General features: G+C 44.4%; 1 protein-coding gene across 1 annotated transcript; it reads left to right on the forward strand.

The window, feature by feature from the left end:
- Positions 1–792: 792 nt before the first annotated feature.
- LOC140648987 (meprin A subunit alpha-like) lies at positions 793–14,207 on the forward strand. Its single transcript, XM_072855564.1, has 13 exons — positions 793–816; positions 1,890–1,914; positions 2,026–2,079; positions 3,803–3,843; positions 3,930–4,005; positions 4,866–4,983; positions 6,392–6,567; positions 6,775–6,996; positions 7,874–8,020; positions 10,828–11,043; positions 11,374–11,847; positions 12,010–12,183; positions 14,164–14,207. Exons 1-13 carry the CDS (start codon positions 793–795, stop codon positions 14,205–14,207), a joined length of 1,791 nt encoding a protein of 596 aa, XP_072711665.1.
- The last annotated feature ends 2,153 nt before the right edge of the window (positions 14,208–16,360 follow it).

The raw sequence follows: 16,360 nt of genomic DNA on the forward strand, positions 1-16,360 counted from the left end.
TGTGTGTGAAGAGCAACCTTATGGGCGCTGGACACGGCGCTGCTGGCCTGCAGCAGGTATCAGTAAGAAACAGCATTTAATGAATCACCCACTTCTCTGTATCTCATTTGCCATCGCTTTCATGTCTAAAGAGGGTGGAAGTTTTAGGGACTGGGTGGCAAGGAGGCAAATCTTTGTTCCTTTTTTTTGGTCTATGCCCTTGAGTCCAGGAGTCAGGGCTGGCTTGTGCCAGCTGGCCATTAGTGGATTTTCTTCCCCTGCAAGTTGTCTTTCGGGAGGCTGATTTGGCAATTTCTCTCCCTGTAACCCCCATTCTGCTGCTCCTGTGACAGGTGGGCTGGGAACTGATGGATGCTTTTTGGTGAATTCAGTTTGTTTCCTTTCTTGTGACCCTGGATTTACTGGACGGTTTGTGATCATGCCTCTGGGAGAAAGATGCTGACGAGGCATGTGGATTAACTCCTTCTTTGCACTCGCTGGTACCTCACTCCCCTCTCCAGTCCCGCTGGACTGATGGAATTGGCCAGGCGGATGCCCCATGTGGGTAGCAGTACTGAGCGTGCAACCTGTGGAGACCCTGGGCTCTCACGGTGGCCAGTCCTGGCCCCCCCACCACAGCCTGGTGCAACTGCCCCCATTCTGTCCTGTAACAGCCCTCCTACTTCTTGCAGGACCTGACACCTGGGGTCTCACAGGCTGGGAGGAAAGACTGCCAGCAGGCTGCAAAGCATGGCCAGGGAGCTCCCTGCTGAATATCTCCTGTTCCCCCCTCCACAGTCCTTCCCCTGAAGGATGGGGGTGCATGATGCTGGGCAAGTGAGCAAAGGGGAGGCAAAGGTAGCAGCAGCGGTGTGAAGACGGGAGGAGGAGGTGCAGGAAGTGTGCGGGAGCAAGAGAGCTGCAGGAGCGTACAAAACCCCTTCATGGGGTGGCCAGGAGGAGAAAACCTCCAAACCGTCGGAGGCAAAGCTCAGCCCTGCTCTTCCCTCCTCACCAAGGGGCCTTTCTCCTGCCCTGCTTCCCCCTGGCCCACATGATTTGTGTCCACAGGGAAAGCCCTGGAAGGGATTCCCATGCAAACACTGGCAGCACACGGCTTCACAGGCACGTGAGAGGGATCAAGCCAGGACTCCTTGCTGTACTCCTACTCTGAGAGACAAAGTCTTCAAGATCTCCTGAGAAAACCCAAACCAACATATTTTGCTGGAAGTTGTTGTCTGGCATTCTGTTGATTACAAAAATAATGCTATTTTTAAATTAAAGATGATGCTTTACCCACAGAATCAGATGAAAACAAAAATTTGTTTGCATCTACCAAGATGTTTCCAGGAATACAAAAAAACCACCAAGCAAAGCTTCTCTTAAAGTGATTTATTCAGGTTGCAGACCATAAGCCTCTTCTTTTGAAGTGGGTGTTATTGCCATACTCAGCAGCTTTGTTGGTCTCACATCAGGATGGGGCCAGGAAAACAGAAAAAAAGCATGAGATTATCTCTGATGAAGTCACAGAAATATTAAACAGTTAAATACCTCCTGATTGCTACAAGGGTCAATATGCTAAGAATAGTTATAAAATGGGGAGGCAGATTGCTTATCAGATTGGCTTATGGCTATATCTAATAAAATTAAAGTTCAACTTTTTTGATGGCTTATGCTTATCACTACTTCTGAAGGCTATTCACCTGCAGAATGCTATATCTACACTGACAGGTAGCACCAGCTGATCTTCTGAAATGGATTCCTGGAGGATATGTTGTTTCACAGCACTGGTTACCTGCTCCTATGCCTTTATGGTATTCCCACCTGCTCCTCCATTTTCTGGCTTGGGATCAGGGTGAGATTTAATTTCATTTGTCTGTGATTTTGAAACTGTACTTTCTATGTTTCAGATCCAAAACTCTGTTGAAGACAGAGGTAAGGATGCAATGTTTTTCTGTTAGTGGAAGACTATCAGTCACCAAGTGGGGAATTATATCAACTTCTGTCATTTAGTCACTAACTTAGATGTATTATTTCTTTTGATAGTTGATGATGTTGATGGAGGGCAGCTTAGAAAGGACATTCCAGAAATAAACTCAGGTAAGTCAGGACAGTAAGTAAGCAGAGTGCTGAATTATTACAGAGATCTGAGCTAGCCTTTGGGGACCACAAGTCTGGCAGATATGATGGCACCAGAGGGGGCTGAAAGCTCCTTCCTAAGTGAGAAAAATCCCCAAAGTATCATGGATACAGTGAGTATTGCAGGGCAGTTAAAAATGTGTGGGATGAACCCCAGCTACTTCTGGAGAGAAGGGAAAAGACCTCCGCTTTGGAGTCTGGTAGCAGCCAGAGAAGATGGAAGGGCAGGAGCAGGGCATAGGGCAGAGGACAGAAAGGTCCATAAAAGGTTGGTGTTGGAAAGGGAGGATGGAAAGGCCAGGAAATTTCCACAAGGATAATTTTGTAGGAAGCCCAGGATCTTAATCTTAAATTTGGAACTATACTTAACTGCTCCTTGGGAAGGCTCAGCAACCCCTGGACTGAACCTGCATCCCTCCTCACTGCACTCTTCTGCAACACGACTCCCAGAGAAACCTTGGCAGTGGCTCTAATTCAACTTCTGCTTCGTTGATGTGCATTTATCTTAAGCGAGTTGGTTGGTTTCACATGACCGATGACCAAGATGTGAAGCTTAAGTACCTTCATCCCTCCCCCAGGGTTTCAGAGCATTGCCTTGAGACAGTTTTCATTTCCTGGCATTACCTGTTATCTGCTTTATGCTCTGGTGTAGGTTTCCTCTAGTTTTGCTGACAGAACAGAAAACATGGTGCTAGTTTTTTGGTGTGTTTTTTTTTTTTTTTTCTTCTCTCCATTTGTATGTGAGGAGAATGTAAGTTATTTCTATGACAAAAGGTCTGGAGATGAACTGTCTGCTTGGATTGTGCCTATATGATGGCACTAAATGAAAATGTTACACTAGCAAGACCATACAGTGGCTGGGGTTTGGACTCAGCTCTGGGTGGAGAATTTGGCATCTTAAAAAAATAAGGGTATAAAATAAGAGTCTCAGATGCTGTGTTTTTAAAGCATGGAAGTCGTGGATCAACTGCTTAAAACACAGCTGTCTGTTGCCAGTTCAAATACATCTCCTCCAGCACCACTCTAGGAGGGGAAGGAGTCGCCCAAACTCTGTATCTACCAGCCCATGTGGATATTCCGGATACCCTCGTGCATCTCAAATGGCACCAGACACCTATGTTTAGGCAATTGGATGGACACACAGCTGTAATGGCATCTGAGACACATAGCACATAGGTTTAATTGCTTCAATTTGAGCTTGGTCCAGACTCAGGTGTTTGAAAAGGTGGACTGAACCTCTTTCCTCTCCAGAATCCTTGTCTTTCTCCTTTGATCATATGGGGATTCCCAGGTGATTAGCCTAGGTTAGCTAACTAGTTAGGCTATTAGATGCCTAACTTCTGGACAAATCTATTCCACCTCTATATCAACTACAATGTTCAGAAGTCCACAGTCATTTCAGGATACAAGCCCAGGAAAAAGAATAAAATCTCCTCTGGGCAGCTGTTATAAAATAGTTACGGAAATCTTAATTCAGCCGCAAATCCTCTCTGCTGCAGATGGAGGACTTGCATGTTGTAGTGTGGCAATGGTTATTTGTTTGCTTGTTTCTGGGAAGTTGCTGTTAAAGTGAGATGGGTTGGTTGATGAGGCATCCTGATAGATTGTGTGGTCTTTGAAAAAAACACGTATTGTGGTTCTTGATCTGTTACTCTGGCCTAAATGGTTGTTTATGTCATTTCAGAAATGGGAAGGAAGCTTTTTGAAGGTGATATTATCTTACCGGTATGTGCTGCTGATCTAAACCAACATCAGCAAGAGTGTATACTGGGTTCAAAATGTTAACACAAGCATGTTGATCTCATTAACAGCTGGAGAGGAATGCTCTGAGAAACAGCTCCTACCGCTGGAAATTTCCCATCCCCTATATCCTAGCTGACAGCCTGGGTAATGAGACTTTTTATTATGGTAGCACTGTATTACTTGCATTAGATATACTCTGTTTTTGTCCAGCTCTCCGGGCTGCTTTTGTTTCATTTGCTATTGAGTTATGCTGCATTAATGCCCTTGTTGCTGCTGGCCAGACAGAGCGACGCAACTCTGCCCCAGCGCACGTTGTTTTCCATGTAACCGCCCCAGTGACCAGCCGGATGCTGATGAGCAGCCAATTTAACTCATACCAGCGTATCTGGCTGAGATCTCTAGCTAAAGAAGTTGGGAAATCCTAATCTCAAGAATATGCATGTTGATCTACTGCACCCTTCATGCCTTATCTCTTCTTAACAGTCCCAGCTCAGTACAGGCAGAAAGGAAATGCAGATATTTTATAAGTAAAAAAGTTTGGAGCATTCTCCCTTCTTGTTTTGATTTAATTTTAGGGACTATTTTAAATTTTGAACAAGTTAGGTGTAAAAACTAATAGCAAATCAGTGTTAAAATCCTATGGATCTCTCCTGTGTTTACTAGCCCCGAGCTCAAAGTTTACCACACTTGAAATTATATAATAACACACAATAAAATTACCCAGCAAAACCTGAGCAATGCCCTGGATGTCCAAAAGTCTGCTTGCTTATTTCAGCACTATCAGTTCATGTAATACAAGATCCCTCCGTGTGGCCTCTGCCAAAATTACTCCAGTCAGGGAATTCTGCTAACAGCCTCCTGCTCTATGATCCAACTAGATATTTTTTATATATGTTCATATTTTTAATATACGCTTGTTCATACTTTCTATCTAGAATTATAGCTATTTATAACACTATAGAAGCAGAACAACTGCTATTGTTATCCTCTGCTGTGTGTTTCAGATCTGAATGCTAAAGGTGTTATCCTGCAGGCGTTTGACATGTTCAGGCTCAAGTCATGTGTTGATTTCAAGCCCTATGAAGGGGAACAGACTTACCTGAAATTTGAGAAGCTGGATGGGTAATTTTGTATTAACAACCTGGTTTGTACTACCTTGTTTGATATGGTAGTTTTTCTAACTCAGGAGGCATTCATTTTCATTCTTGCTTGTACAAAGGACATAAATACCCGAGCCACATTTCTGTCGCAGAGCTTATTTGTATTACATGGGAGATAAAACCAATGCAAACAGACTAACCAAAGGTATTATCTGCATTTAACGTTCTCTTAATATAAGAAAACACTATTTTATTTCCATTTGCATCTTAGCTACTGAAATTAATTCCCTTTCTTGGCACTCCTTCAGCAAAAACAGGCAAATAACTTTGTCCTGGTGTGGGTTAGGGGCAGGGTATGTCCCTAGTGTGTTGGAATTAGCATGTAGCTTCCTCCTTGCTTTCAGATGCAGGGTTGGGTTTACCTGACCAAATGTTGAAGCCAACAACCTCTACTACTGCGCAGGTCACCACGGGTTGCCTTTGCAGTCAGCGGGGAGGTGGTGACTCTTCCAGGCTACAAACCATCTCACCTAAAATAGAAGTCTAAAATAGGTCTGGTGACTCACATCCCAAATGCCTGTTACTGTCCAGGGACTGTAAAGGTGCCAGGGAAGCTAATGCAGTGGCAGATGCCAACACTGTGACTGTCTAAAGTTAGGTCAGGGGACTTCCCTGCTTGCTGGGAAGGACCGTCAGGAAGCTGGTGACACCAGCTAGTGTCTGTGTCTAGGAATCCAGCGTAGATCTGCCCTCGGGTGCGGGGAGACTGGTGCACAGCATTTTTGGGCAGCTTTTTTTTTTTTTTTAAAACACACAATTATTTCTGAATGGACATGAAAAGTTAGGATTTAAATCTGTATTTAGGAACCAAACCAAGGAAGCCAGTGCAACCTGAGTTCACTGGAGGCTGCTCAGCACCTTTGAAAATTGGGCCAGTTATTTAAATACTTTGGTAAACATACACCTAAACAACAGACAATGCAGTGTATGAGGTTTTAAGGCACCTGCTGTACTTTCCCATGCTGCTCATCTTCTGCTGCTCCCCTTCCTACACTGGTTGAGCTGGGGCTACCCAGAGCTGAAGTGCCAAATAACATTTGCCATCACCACCTCCTCTACAAGAACTGCAGCTAGTTGAAGAACATGCATGCACTGCCCTCCAGGGAGGGCAAAAGGAAACAAGAAGGCCAATCACATCTGGGACAGGGACTCATTGCCAGGCTGTGGAAGGATGCTGAAGGTACACGTTGCTCTGTATTCTGGCATTGTAAATCTACAGTCTTGGCAAGACTGCAAAACTCAGGTGGGAAATTCTAAAAAATATTATTTTTTTACTTTTACCTTGATCTTGTGGTTGAGTTAATATGTATATACGAATCATAGAAGGTATTATGCAAAATGGGTGCAATATCTGAGTCTTTGCCTTGCAGGTGCTGGTCTTATGTGGGGGACCTTCAGAGTGGCCAGACAGTATCTATAGGAGAGAGGTGTGACTATAAAGCCATAGTGGAACATGAGCTCCTGCATGCCCTGGGATTTTACCATGAGCAATCCAGGACAGATCGCGATGACTATGTTCAGATATGGTGGGATGAAATTATTGAAGGTATGATGCAGGTCTGAAATGATTGAGAATTGTCTGTAGATGCATGTCCCTATTTTTACAATGCTAAAACATCTCTGGTTGAGAATGGCTGTCTACATGTTGACAACTGGACCATTATTTAGTCACAGATAAAGCAATTTGATAAGATGTTATGTGCTAAGTTTTATTTCTGGTCTTGCCTAATCATGTGTGTATGTTTTTGTCTAGGTTTTGCATATGCCTTTGACAAGCACAATGACAGTTTCCTTGATGACCTCAATACCCCATATGATTATGAGTCAGTCCTGCACTATGGACCATATTCTTTCAACATCAATAGCAACGTTCCTTCCATTACAACAAAAATTCCTGAATTTAATGAGATCATTGGGCAGAGGTTGGATTTCAGCAGAATTGACTTACTGAGGTTGAATCGCATGTATAATTGCAGTAAGCCCTTCTTCTCATATATGTGTTTGAAAATACTTACTCAAGCTTCATGACAATGTGGATGGTCTCACATGAGAGGAGCAGGAATATTTCACCCTTGGGATCCTCTCACAATGCTAAAAGAAACTATAGTTCTTATGCAGCAGCAAGCTCCATGGTGGTCAGATCCCCATTTCTTTATAGAATACCATTGGAGTGAATCAAGGACCTAACACCTTTCATTCACACAGACTTTCCCATAATATTACTTGTAATAGTGACAGTTTCCTTCATGGACAATGATCATCATGCTGTTGATGATGATAAAATCTTCAAGTAACAGTAGCCTGGAACTGGGGTCTCCGAAATCAGAGTATTTCAAGGTCCTTTTTCCGCCTATGTAATGTTTGATAAGACAATTGGGGTCAGGAGCATGACTGGGGATAATCATGCTTTCCAGCTCCAGTGGTAAAGCTATGAAAGTAAATACTCCACATGCTGTATGGTACTGACATACTGTGTTAACGTATACCTGAATATTTCCACTAAGTTCAGCAGAAGTACTTCCGATTTACACCCTGAAGAGAGAAATGGGCCACAGAGCCTATCCCAGGCAGGCTTAGAGAAAATGACGGGTGTCTGAAAGGGAAAACTAGCACGCAGGGGCTGAGCTGGTTCCCAGAAAGAAATATTCAGCTGAGAGTGGGAGAAAGAGATAACATCACGTATGTGTGGTAACAGAGATGTAGATGTGAAAGTCTGTGTAGTCTTCAGTTGTAGTAAGACCATATCTCCTGCTGTTAAGTGTTGTATGTAAACACTCTGGAATGGGGTTAACAGCAAGAGCCTTATTTGATATTAATGGACATGGTAAAATATGTTACTCTATTCCCGGCAGCTTCGAGCCTCACCTTCTTGGACCAGTGCTCCTTTGAATACATCAATATCTGTGGGATGGTGCAAAGTGGACAAGACAGTGCTAATTGGGACCACACATTGGGCAAACCAGGAGATGAAGACCATACTTTGGTGGGAAACTGTGCAGGTAACAGATGCAGTTTTAGATGGTCATTAGACTTTACCCATGCTTTTCCAAGATGTGAGAATGAAGATATACAGAGATAAGTAAGTCATCAGAAATATCCTACTATTAATGTTAACTACTGTATACATGATGCTAAACATGACTCTTGAATTTTCAGATAGAAAGGCTAATAATTTTAATTTGAAATGTTTAACCCTTCTTTAAATCTCCTCCCTACATTGTAATACCTCATGAATAAATGACAATTTGAGACTTAGCTGCTGTAAATTGGTGGTAGCTCCATTAAAATGAAGGGAGCTCTACCAGATTGCCACAACTGACTTTGATGAAACTCCACAGAATTGAGTCAGGTGGGACTCTCCTCCTTTTATGCATACGTTACAGGATTTTGAGTAATTTTCTAGGTTTTGTTTAAAGCTGAAAGACACTCTCCCTTTGTACAGGAGTTCACTTGAGGCATCCTCACAGATGTACACCCATAAGCAAATATCGCAATACACAAATCTTGTTCGTAGACAAATTCTGATGTTGAAACCAATCCAGGATCATCAAAATAGGAAGCTGAGCTTCAGCAATGTGTCACGGAGCAGGACGAAACCACCCTCAGAAGACTTCTTCGAGGGAGGGAATGCTGTGTGATACAGAGCCATATCAGGAGGGCTTAGCTGCTGCTAATTCAAAGTTTGTTTGAGCTGCACCACATAGGGAGGCTGAAGGGTTATCTGAGAAGCAAACCAGCAGTGATTTCCCCTGTTCTGAGGAGAGTGTTGCATCGGGTCCTTTTGATCGAGGGTTTGGCTCCAACTGCACCGATTTAAACATATATTGAACAAATACGAGCGTGTTGAGTTCTGCAGGATTTCGATTGCCACCGGGGCACAGGAATTGAGTAGGGTCCACTGTTTTCAAAGGCAGTGGGGAGAAAATTAAACACTGCAGAGGAGTATCACACAGACAGTCCAAAAATCCTTGAACAAAAGGGTTTCTTTTGAAAGTCAAAAGAAATGCAGCTGATCTGCATACAAGTGGTCACAGTTAGGCACATCTGTTTCCCAAACACAAATGGTGGTTAGTCACAAAAGTGTCTCACGGTGCAGGAGAGGAAAAAAATACCAAATACCAAAGAAAGCCATTTCTGTGGAATTTGTTCCCAGGAAGGAGAGAGCAAGAGATGGCTTTTGGCAGTAACAGATAGTGTTTGCTGCCTAGCGCTGTGTTTGGTTACAGTTTGGAGATCCTGCGGTTATGCCAGATTTGCAGGCAGTGAGGAGGAGAGCAGGCACGTAGCAGGCAGGGTGAGGGGACGCTCCTGTTCTCATCACACGCGATGTTTGAGAGGACAGATGTGTGCCCAGTGAAGGGCACAATGCAAAAGCCAGCACTTGGAAGACCCAAACGAGGGAGCAAAATGAATAGGAGGGTTGTTTAGGTCCCATCATTGGCAAGGAAAAAGAAATTTCTTATTTCTAGAGGAACATGTCTGGCGGGCTGTTGTTTGATGGGCTGTTTGCTTGCGGTTTGCAGGGTGTGCGGTTTGCTGACACTGTAAAGGCTCTGGATGTGTGACAGAGCATGTGGCTGGGGAGCTGACAGCAGCTTCCTGCCTCTCATGGCCCATGACAGACAATTAACTGCTCTTCTTCAAGGAGGGGGAAGAAAAATGTTTAAAACCTAAGCAGTCAGCCTTCATAAGTTTCCTGAGAGCAAACAGGTCAGCAGTTATTGGAAAATAAGCAGCTTTATTGGGTATTTGTAGGGGAACTTACTGCAGAAGGCCAGCAATGCTTATGGGAGCACATCCAAGCACAGGCATGCAGCTGGAAGCTGCCGTGGAGCTCAGAGTGGCATCAGGTGGCAATTCAGAGGCGTCGTTCTCTACACCGGCTCTGCTATTTGCATCAGTCGGCTCCCAGACAGAGAGAAAAGTGGAAACTCATAGATGCAGCCACAGCGTATTTGGAAACCACCAGGGTGATGCAGCTTGACAATGTCCTTGCTGTCAGGAGAGACGCTTCCTATAGAGAGGGGATGTATTGAGGCTGTTAGGTGAAGCTGATGCACTTGCTCAGTCTTCTTCAAGAAGCTGATTTAAAATTGGAATATACAAAACAGGGCTGATGCGGATGATGAGGGTACAAGTGGTCAGCCTTTGTAACCAGGCAGATCGAAGACTCGGAAGAGGTATAACTCCGGCCCACAGATAGAATTGCAGACTAACTATGAAAGAAAGGAAATAGTTATTTAAAACACATTAGCATGAGAGGGCATGAGTTGATACAAAGTCATTGGGCTGGAAGTTAATAAAATCTTTACCCATAGCAGAAGTAAAGCAAAAATGTCTTCAGCTACTTTTATGGGGAAGTCCGATCTATTGATAAAAGGCTTACAGGGCACGGGTTCTAGGCAAAGCAGATGACTGAAGGCCTTGACCCAACAGTACTGACCCTTCCAGTACTTTCCTGGTTTGTCTTCAAAAAAATCCCTGCCCAAGTCCATCCACTTAACATTTGCACACCTTTACAGGATTGGCACATGTATGGTTCGTACGTCATTTCTGAAGAATGCAACCCAATGTGTACCTTGTCTAATCAACTGAACACTAGTTTGCAAGCCATATTTCAATGCATTTTCATTTTAATATTGATTTACAAAGTAGGGAGAATTCTTTTCTGTTGATTTTTTTTTTACTTTGAAAATAACTTTCTAACTCAGGCAAGTGGAAACTACACTAAAGCTTATTTAGCAATAGCATTTCATTACTGAATGGATCAAAAACTTTTATCACATCACTGTTTTGTGCTTCCCAGATAGAGGATATTTCATGCACTTAGATACAAAAACTGGACATGCTGGTCAGTCAGCTCTTCTGGAATCTCGCATCCTGTATCCAAGGAGGAAGGAAAAATGCCTTCAGTTTTTCTACAGGTTAAATGGAAGTCCACAGGATAAGCTTGTTATCTGGGTTAAGAAAGATGATGGAACTGGAAGTGTTAGACGGATGCAAAAGCTGCACACTATTACAGGTAAGTGAAAGTGTGTTTTCATATCTGAAGCGCTGGCAGACTTTGATGCAAGATAACACTGGCATGGTTTATCATATGAAAGTTTGCTCAAGTGTCCAGTGTAAATCTAACCTTTATTTGATTCAGTGGAGTAACTCCAGAGTTAGTGCCCATGAGGACAGAATTTGGCTCAGAGGCAGTTTCCTTAAGACTGTTCCTAGACCAGCTAGGGTGCAGAGCATCAGACAATCACCATCGAAACAGGTCACAGGACACTCGAGGAAGACACAGCTTGATTTGGGATTGTGTCCTGGACTCTCCATTCTCACTTATATTTATTTCCCTCTTCAGCTGACGGAGAACATCACTGGAAATTGGCCAGCATTCCCTTCAGTGTCCAAACCAAATTCCGGTATGGGTTTCAGGGCATCAGAGGAGATCCAGCCAAGTCTGCCGGGGGGATTGCCATCGATGACACCAGCCTGACAGAGACAAACTGCCCCACCAACGTCTGGCACATCAGAAACTTCACATCCCTTTTAAACAGTACTACAAAAGGCGATTATATCATAAGCCCTGTATTTTACAGCTCGGAAGGCTATGCCTTTGCTTTACAGCTGTATCCTCACGGAAGAAATTCATCATCCTACATTAATTACATGGGGATTACTTTCCACCTCTGCAGCAGTCCAAACGATGGCCTTCTTGAATGGCCGGCCGGACACAGACAAGTTGTCTTGTCGGTTTTGGATCAAGACCCTGATGTAATCCACAGGATGTCCCTCAGCCTTAGCTTTACTACAGACCCAAACCAGCTAGTATATGGTAAGTCAGAGTGCACCAGGGAGAAAAATAGAAATGCAGAGGTTTGCTAAAGGTGGAGAAAAGTGTTGAAAGTCAAGAGACTGGGCAAGATTTTCTCTGCACGTAACACTACGGGGCTGACTGGAGATCAGCTTTAATTACTTCTATATTTTTGCACAACAGGCAGAAATGACACCCTGCAGTGGGACAAACCATCTGTCACTGGAAGTTTTTCTCCTTACTGCAACTGCTACATGAGCCCAGGTGTTGGCTGGAATACATTCCTGACCCACAGGGAGCTGCACTGGAAAAAATTCCTTAAAAATGACAGTCTTTTCATCTTTGCTGATTTTGAAGGTAAAGTATTATATTAACAGAATCCCCACTGGAACAGAGCAGGTACATACTCTTCTGTTTGTAAGGAAAGCACAAAAGATGAGGGTGATTAACAAACATTTAAAGAGTCACCTATTTCAGGAACAAGGTTTATAAATGCCTAGTGATTTGAAGTGCCTGGATTTTTGAATACCCAATATGAAACCTGTGGATGACCTTGATTCTCTGGTCCCTGAAAAATCAGATTTTCAGGACAGATTATAATTCCATGTCTTGAAGATCAGTTTACTTAGTGGTGTTCCTGTTTGCCAGCACCCCTGTATCACTTCCAACTTAAGAAAACTGTGGTTTGAAAATGAAGGGGTTCTTTTCAGACCTTGTAAAACTGGCAGAAGGAGTTTTTGATCCAAAGCTTCTCTCCTGAGGTTGCAGTTTTTGTCAGGACCGTGTGCAGCCACTCTGCTCTGCCCAAGGCGGCAGGGAAGGGGAAGAAGGAGGAAAAGAGCTGTCTGGTGCAGAGGACAGCCTGGCAGGCACCCCTCTGAGCAGGCCTCTGTGATGGCCACATGTCAGGTGGCTGTGTTCATCTTACCTCATGTTAGGTGTCCAAAAATGAACTTTCTAGACTCCCTGGTGGGTCATTTGAGAGCAACGGGCACCTCTGGGGAGTGGTTGATCCCATTCCATTATAGCTGTGATGAACTGCTCTTCTGATATGCTGATCTCCACCAGCTGCAAAGTGATCCATGATGAATGGTGGGTGTGATGAATCCTATCAACCTGCTGCAGTGAGTTTCCTTTGGACAATGTCAGTGCCTGGAAAGTGGAAACACTTTGTATAAATAAATAATCATTAAACCAGACCTGACTCTAATACAGGGGTCAGAGCACTTGTCTCAGATAGGAGACGACAGTTGAGAATATGCTGTGATAATCTAGACTCACTCTGTGCGACCGAGGGCTGTCATCACCACTGTGAACTCTCCTGGCAGGAGGATTTCTCCCTTGCTCTTCATGAAAAAAAAAAAAAAAAAGGCAAATTTCTTGTTTTCACTCCAGCAGAGAATGCAGAATTTTGAAACAGCAAGAACTTTTGCAAGGTGGGAAAGCTGCTTCCCATGAATGCTTAACCAGGAATGTGTGCTGCCTAATAAAAATGCAAAGAGCAGTCTAAATTTCTGGCATACAGAATGGCCCAGCTTTTCTGCAGGTTATGTAGGGCACTCAGCAATGCTTCCAAGTCCCCTGTAGCAATAAGAAAAGCAGCTGAGGCCTCTTTGTGCTTTCCCTGGCAGCACTTTGTACCGGGAGTAAATCACTAGGCGAAATTCAGTCCCAGTCTGTGATATGGGTGCCAGTTGTCCCAAAAGCATTTGCAGTTGCTAGGTGAAATTGTAATTAAGAAACTGAAAGACTTGTTAGGAGACTGCATTTAGTCTCCAGTTGTAAACTGGTTCAGCTTCATTTCTGGACATTAAATCTAATATGGTCACATTTATAAGGTTTCAGCCTCTGTATTTGAATATTCATTTTGATACCAGGGTGCCTAAAAACTCAGAGGCACTGTTGCATTGCCCTCTGATGAAAGTTGGAGATCGTCTCTGTATAAGCACTGAGGGTCTGCCCCATGCCTCCCACTTCTCCCAAGCCTTTCCACCCTCCCTCCTCAATTCCCAAACCTGTTTCAGATCACCTCTGACCCAAGCCCTCTACTCTGTTGCCCCAGTCTCCCTCCAGCTCAGTAATCCCAGGATCCCCTGATGGGCTTGAGAAAGACACACACGGCAGTTCCATGCATGCCTGCAGCTCTCTGCCCTTCCAGTTTCCCTTCCCACCTCCTTCGCTGGGTACTGCTGCAGCTTCTACAGCTATTTGGATGAATTATTGTTGCTTTGTTTTTTGCCCTTGGAATCAGCCTGAAAGTCAGCCCAACACATACAATAGAACTGTACTATATACTCCATGCATTAAATTAACTACTTTAACTGTCTTTTCTTGCAGATCTCACCCCTCTGATTACATCTGAAGTCCCAGTCCATCCTTGAAGTGCCCTCAACCTCTTCACTGCAAGTGCAAACAGTCAACCATGACATAAAATATATTACTTCACTAAATAAACTGTACTTTCTGGTTTCTGTATTTTAAGAATTTGAACTAAGCTTCCCTGTTAGTTTTAAGAGACTAAACCCATAGACTCACCAAAGATTATTTTGGCCCAAGCAGCAAAGTGCTTCTCTTAGTTGTATTGTCTTTTTTCTTCCCATGTTTCATTCTTTTTCTTTATCTTTGTTGATGGCAATGCTTATTTCCCAGCTCTTGTGTATGAAGTCTCTCTGTCCAGCCTTCTCTAGCCAGAAGCACCAGTGCTTGACTTTTCAAGATCCTGTTCCAGGACTTCCTTTTTCTCCCCATGGCCATTACCACTTCTTCAACCCCAGCTTTTGATAATGCTCACTCCCAAGTATTCAGCTCATTAGGTCACTGCTAGAATATCCTGCTTCCCTACCTTCATCTGCGTCTGGACCCAATTCAACATTACTGAGAAGTTTTCATGAAAGCAGAATGGGAATTTGTTTGGTTCTTGTGGTGGGTTGACCTTGGCTGGCCACCAGTGCCCACCAAGACGGTCTATCACTCCCCCTCCATCAACAAGACAGGGGGAAAAAAATATGACAAAAAGCTCATCAATCAAGATCAGGACAGGGAGGTCACTTACCAAATTACTGTGATGGGCAAAACAGCCTCAGCTTAAGGAAATGAATTTAATTTATTGCCATTCAAACAGACTAGGATAATAAGAAATAAGAACAAATCTAAAAACACCTTCCCCCACCCCTTCCTTCTTCCCAGGCTCAACTTCACTCCTGACTTCTCTACCTCCTCCCCACCAGTGGCACAGGGGGACAGGAAATGGGGCGTGTGGTCAGTTCATTACGCATTGTCTCTGCTGCTCCTTCGTCCTCACACTCTTCCCCTGCTCCAGCGTGGGGTCCCACTCACGGGAGACAGTCCTTCATGAACTTCTCAGCGTGGGTCCTTCCCATGGGCTGCAGTTCTTCACAAACTGCTCCAGCGTGGGTCTTTTCCACGGGGTGCAGTCCTTCAGGAACAGACTACTCCAGCATGGGGTCCCTCCCACGGGAGACAGTCCTCCATGACTTCTCCAATGTGAGTCCTTCCCACAGGCTGCAGTTCTTCATTAACTGCTCCAGCGTGGGTCCCTTCCACAGGGTGCAGTCCTTCAGGAACAGACTGCCCCAGGGTGAGTCCCCCACAGGGTCACAAGTCCTGCCAGCAAACCTGCTCCAGCGTGGGCTCCTCTCTCCACGGGTCCACAGGTCCTGCCAGGAGCCTGCTCCAGCATGGGCTTCCCATGGGGTCACAGCCTCCTTCAGGCATCCACCTGCTCCAGCATGGGTTCCTCCATGGGCTGCAGGGGATATCTGCTCCACCATTAACCTCCATGGGCTGCAGGGGCACAGCCTGCCTCACCATGGTCTTCACCAGGGGCTGCAGGGGAATCTCTGCTCCAGTGCCTGGAGCACCTCCTCCCCCTCCTTCTTCACTGGCCTTGGTGTCTGCAGGGCTGTTTCTCTCACATGTTTCTCTCACTCCTCTCTTCGGCTGCAGTTGTGCAGCAGTTTTTTGCCTTTCTTAAATATGTTATCACAGAGGTGCTACTAACGTCGCTGATGGGCTCAGCTTTGGCTGGTGGCAGGTCCGTGTTAGAACCAGCGAAACAGGCTCTGTCTGACATGGGGGCAACTTCTGGTGTATTCTCACAGAAGCCACCCCTGTAGCCTCCCTGCTAACAAAACCTTGCCACATGAACTGAATATATGATGCATTTGGAAACACATACATTGTGCAAGGTGCTAAATGAATATATTAAATTGCATTAGTGTAACATGAGGTGGCTGCATAACCATTGTCCTCTACAAACTCATATATATGCCTACAGAATGACTTATCTTTAGACATCCTCTTTGGTTTCTTTGGTAATTTTTAAGTTAAGGGGATTAAAAACCAAGTGTTTTTTGGACTACTCTGATTTTGCTTCAGTTTTTTGTTCCTTTCTCACATCCACTGCTACAGATCTGCAAATCATGGCCTGTGTGCTGTGTTTTGACTCTCTCTGCTCGTCTGTGAAAACAGCCTTTTCATGATGTATCTTGAGGCATGCTTCTCTTTTACTAGT

Source organism: Ciconia boyciana, chromosome 3, assembly GCF_034638445.1.
Source record: "Ciconia boyciana chromosome 3, ASM3463844v1, whole genome shotgun sequence".
NCBI lineage: Eukaryota > Metazoa > Chordata > Aves > Ciconiiformes > Ciconiidae > Ciconia > Ciconia boyciana.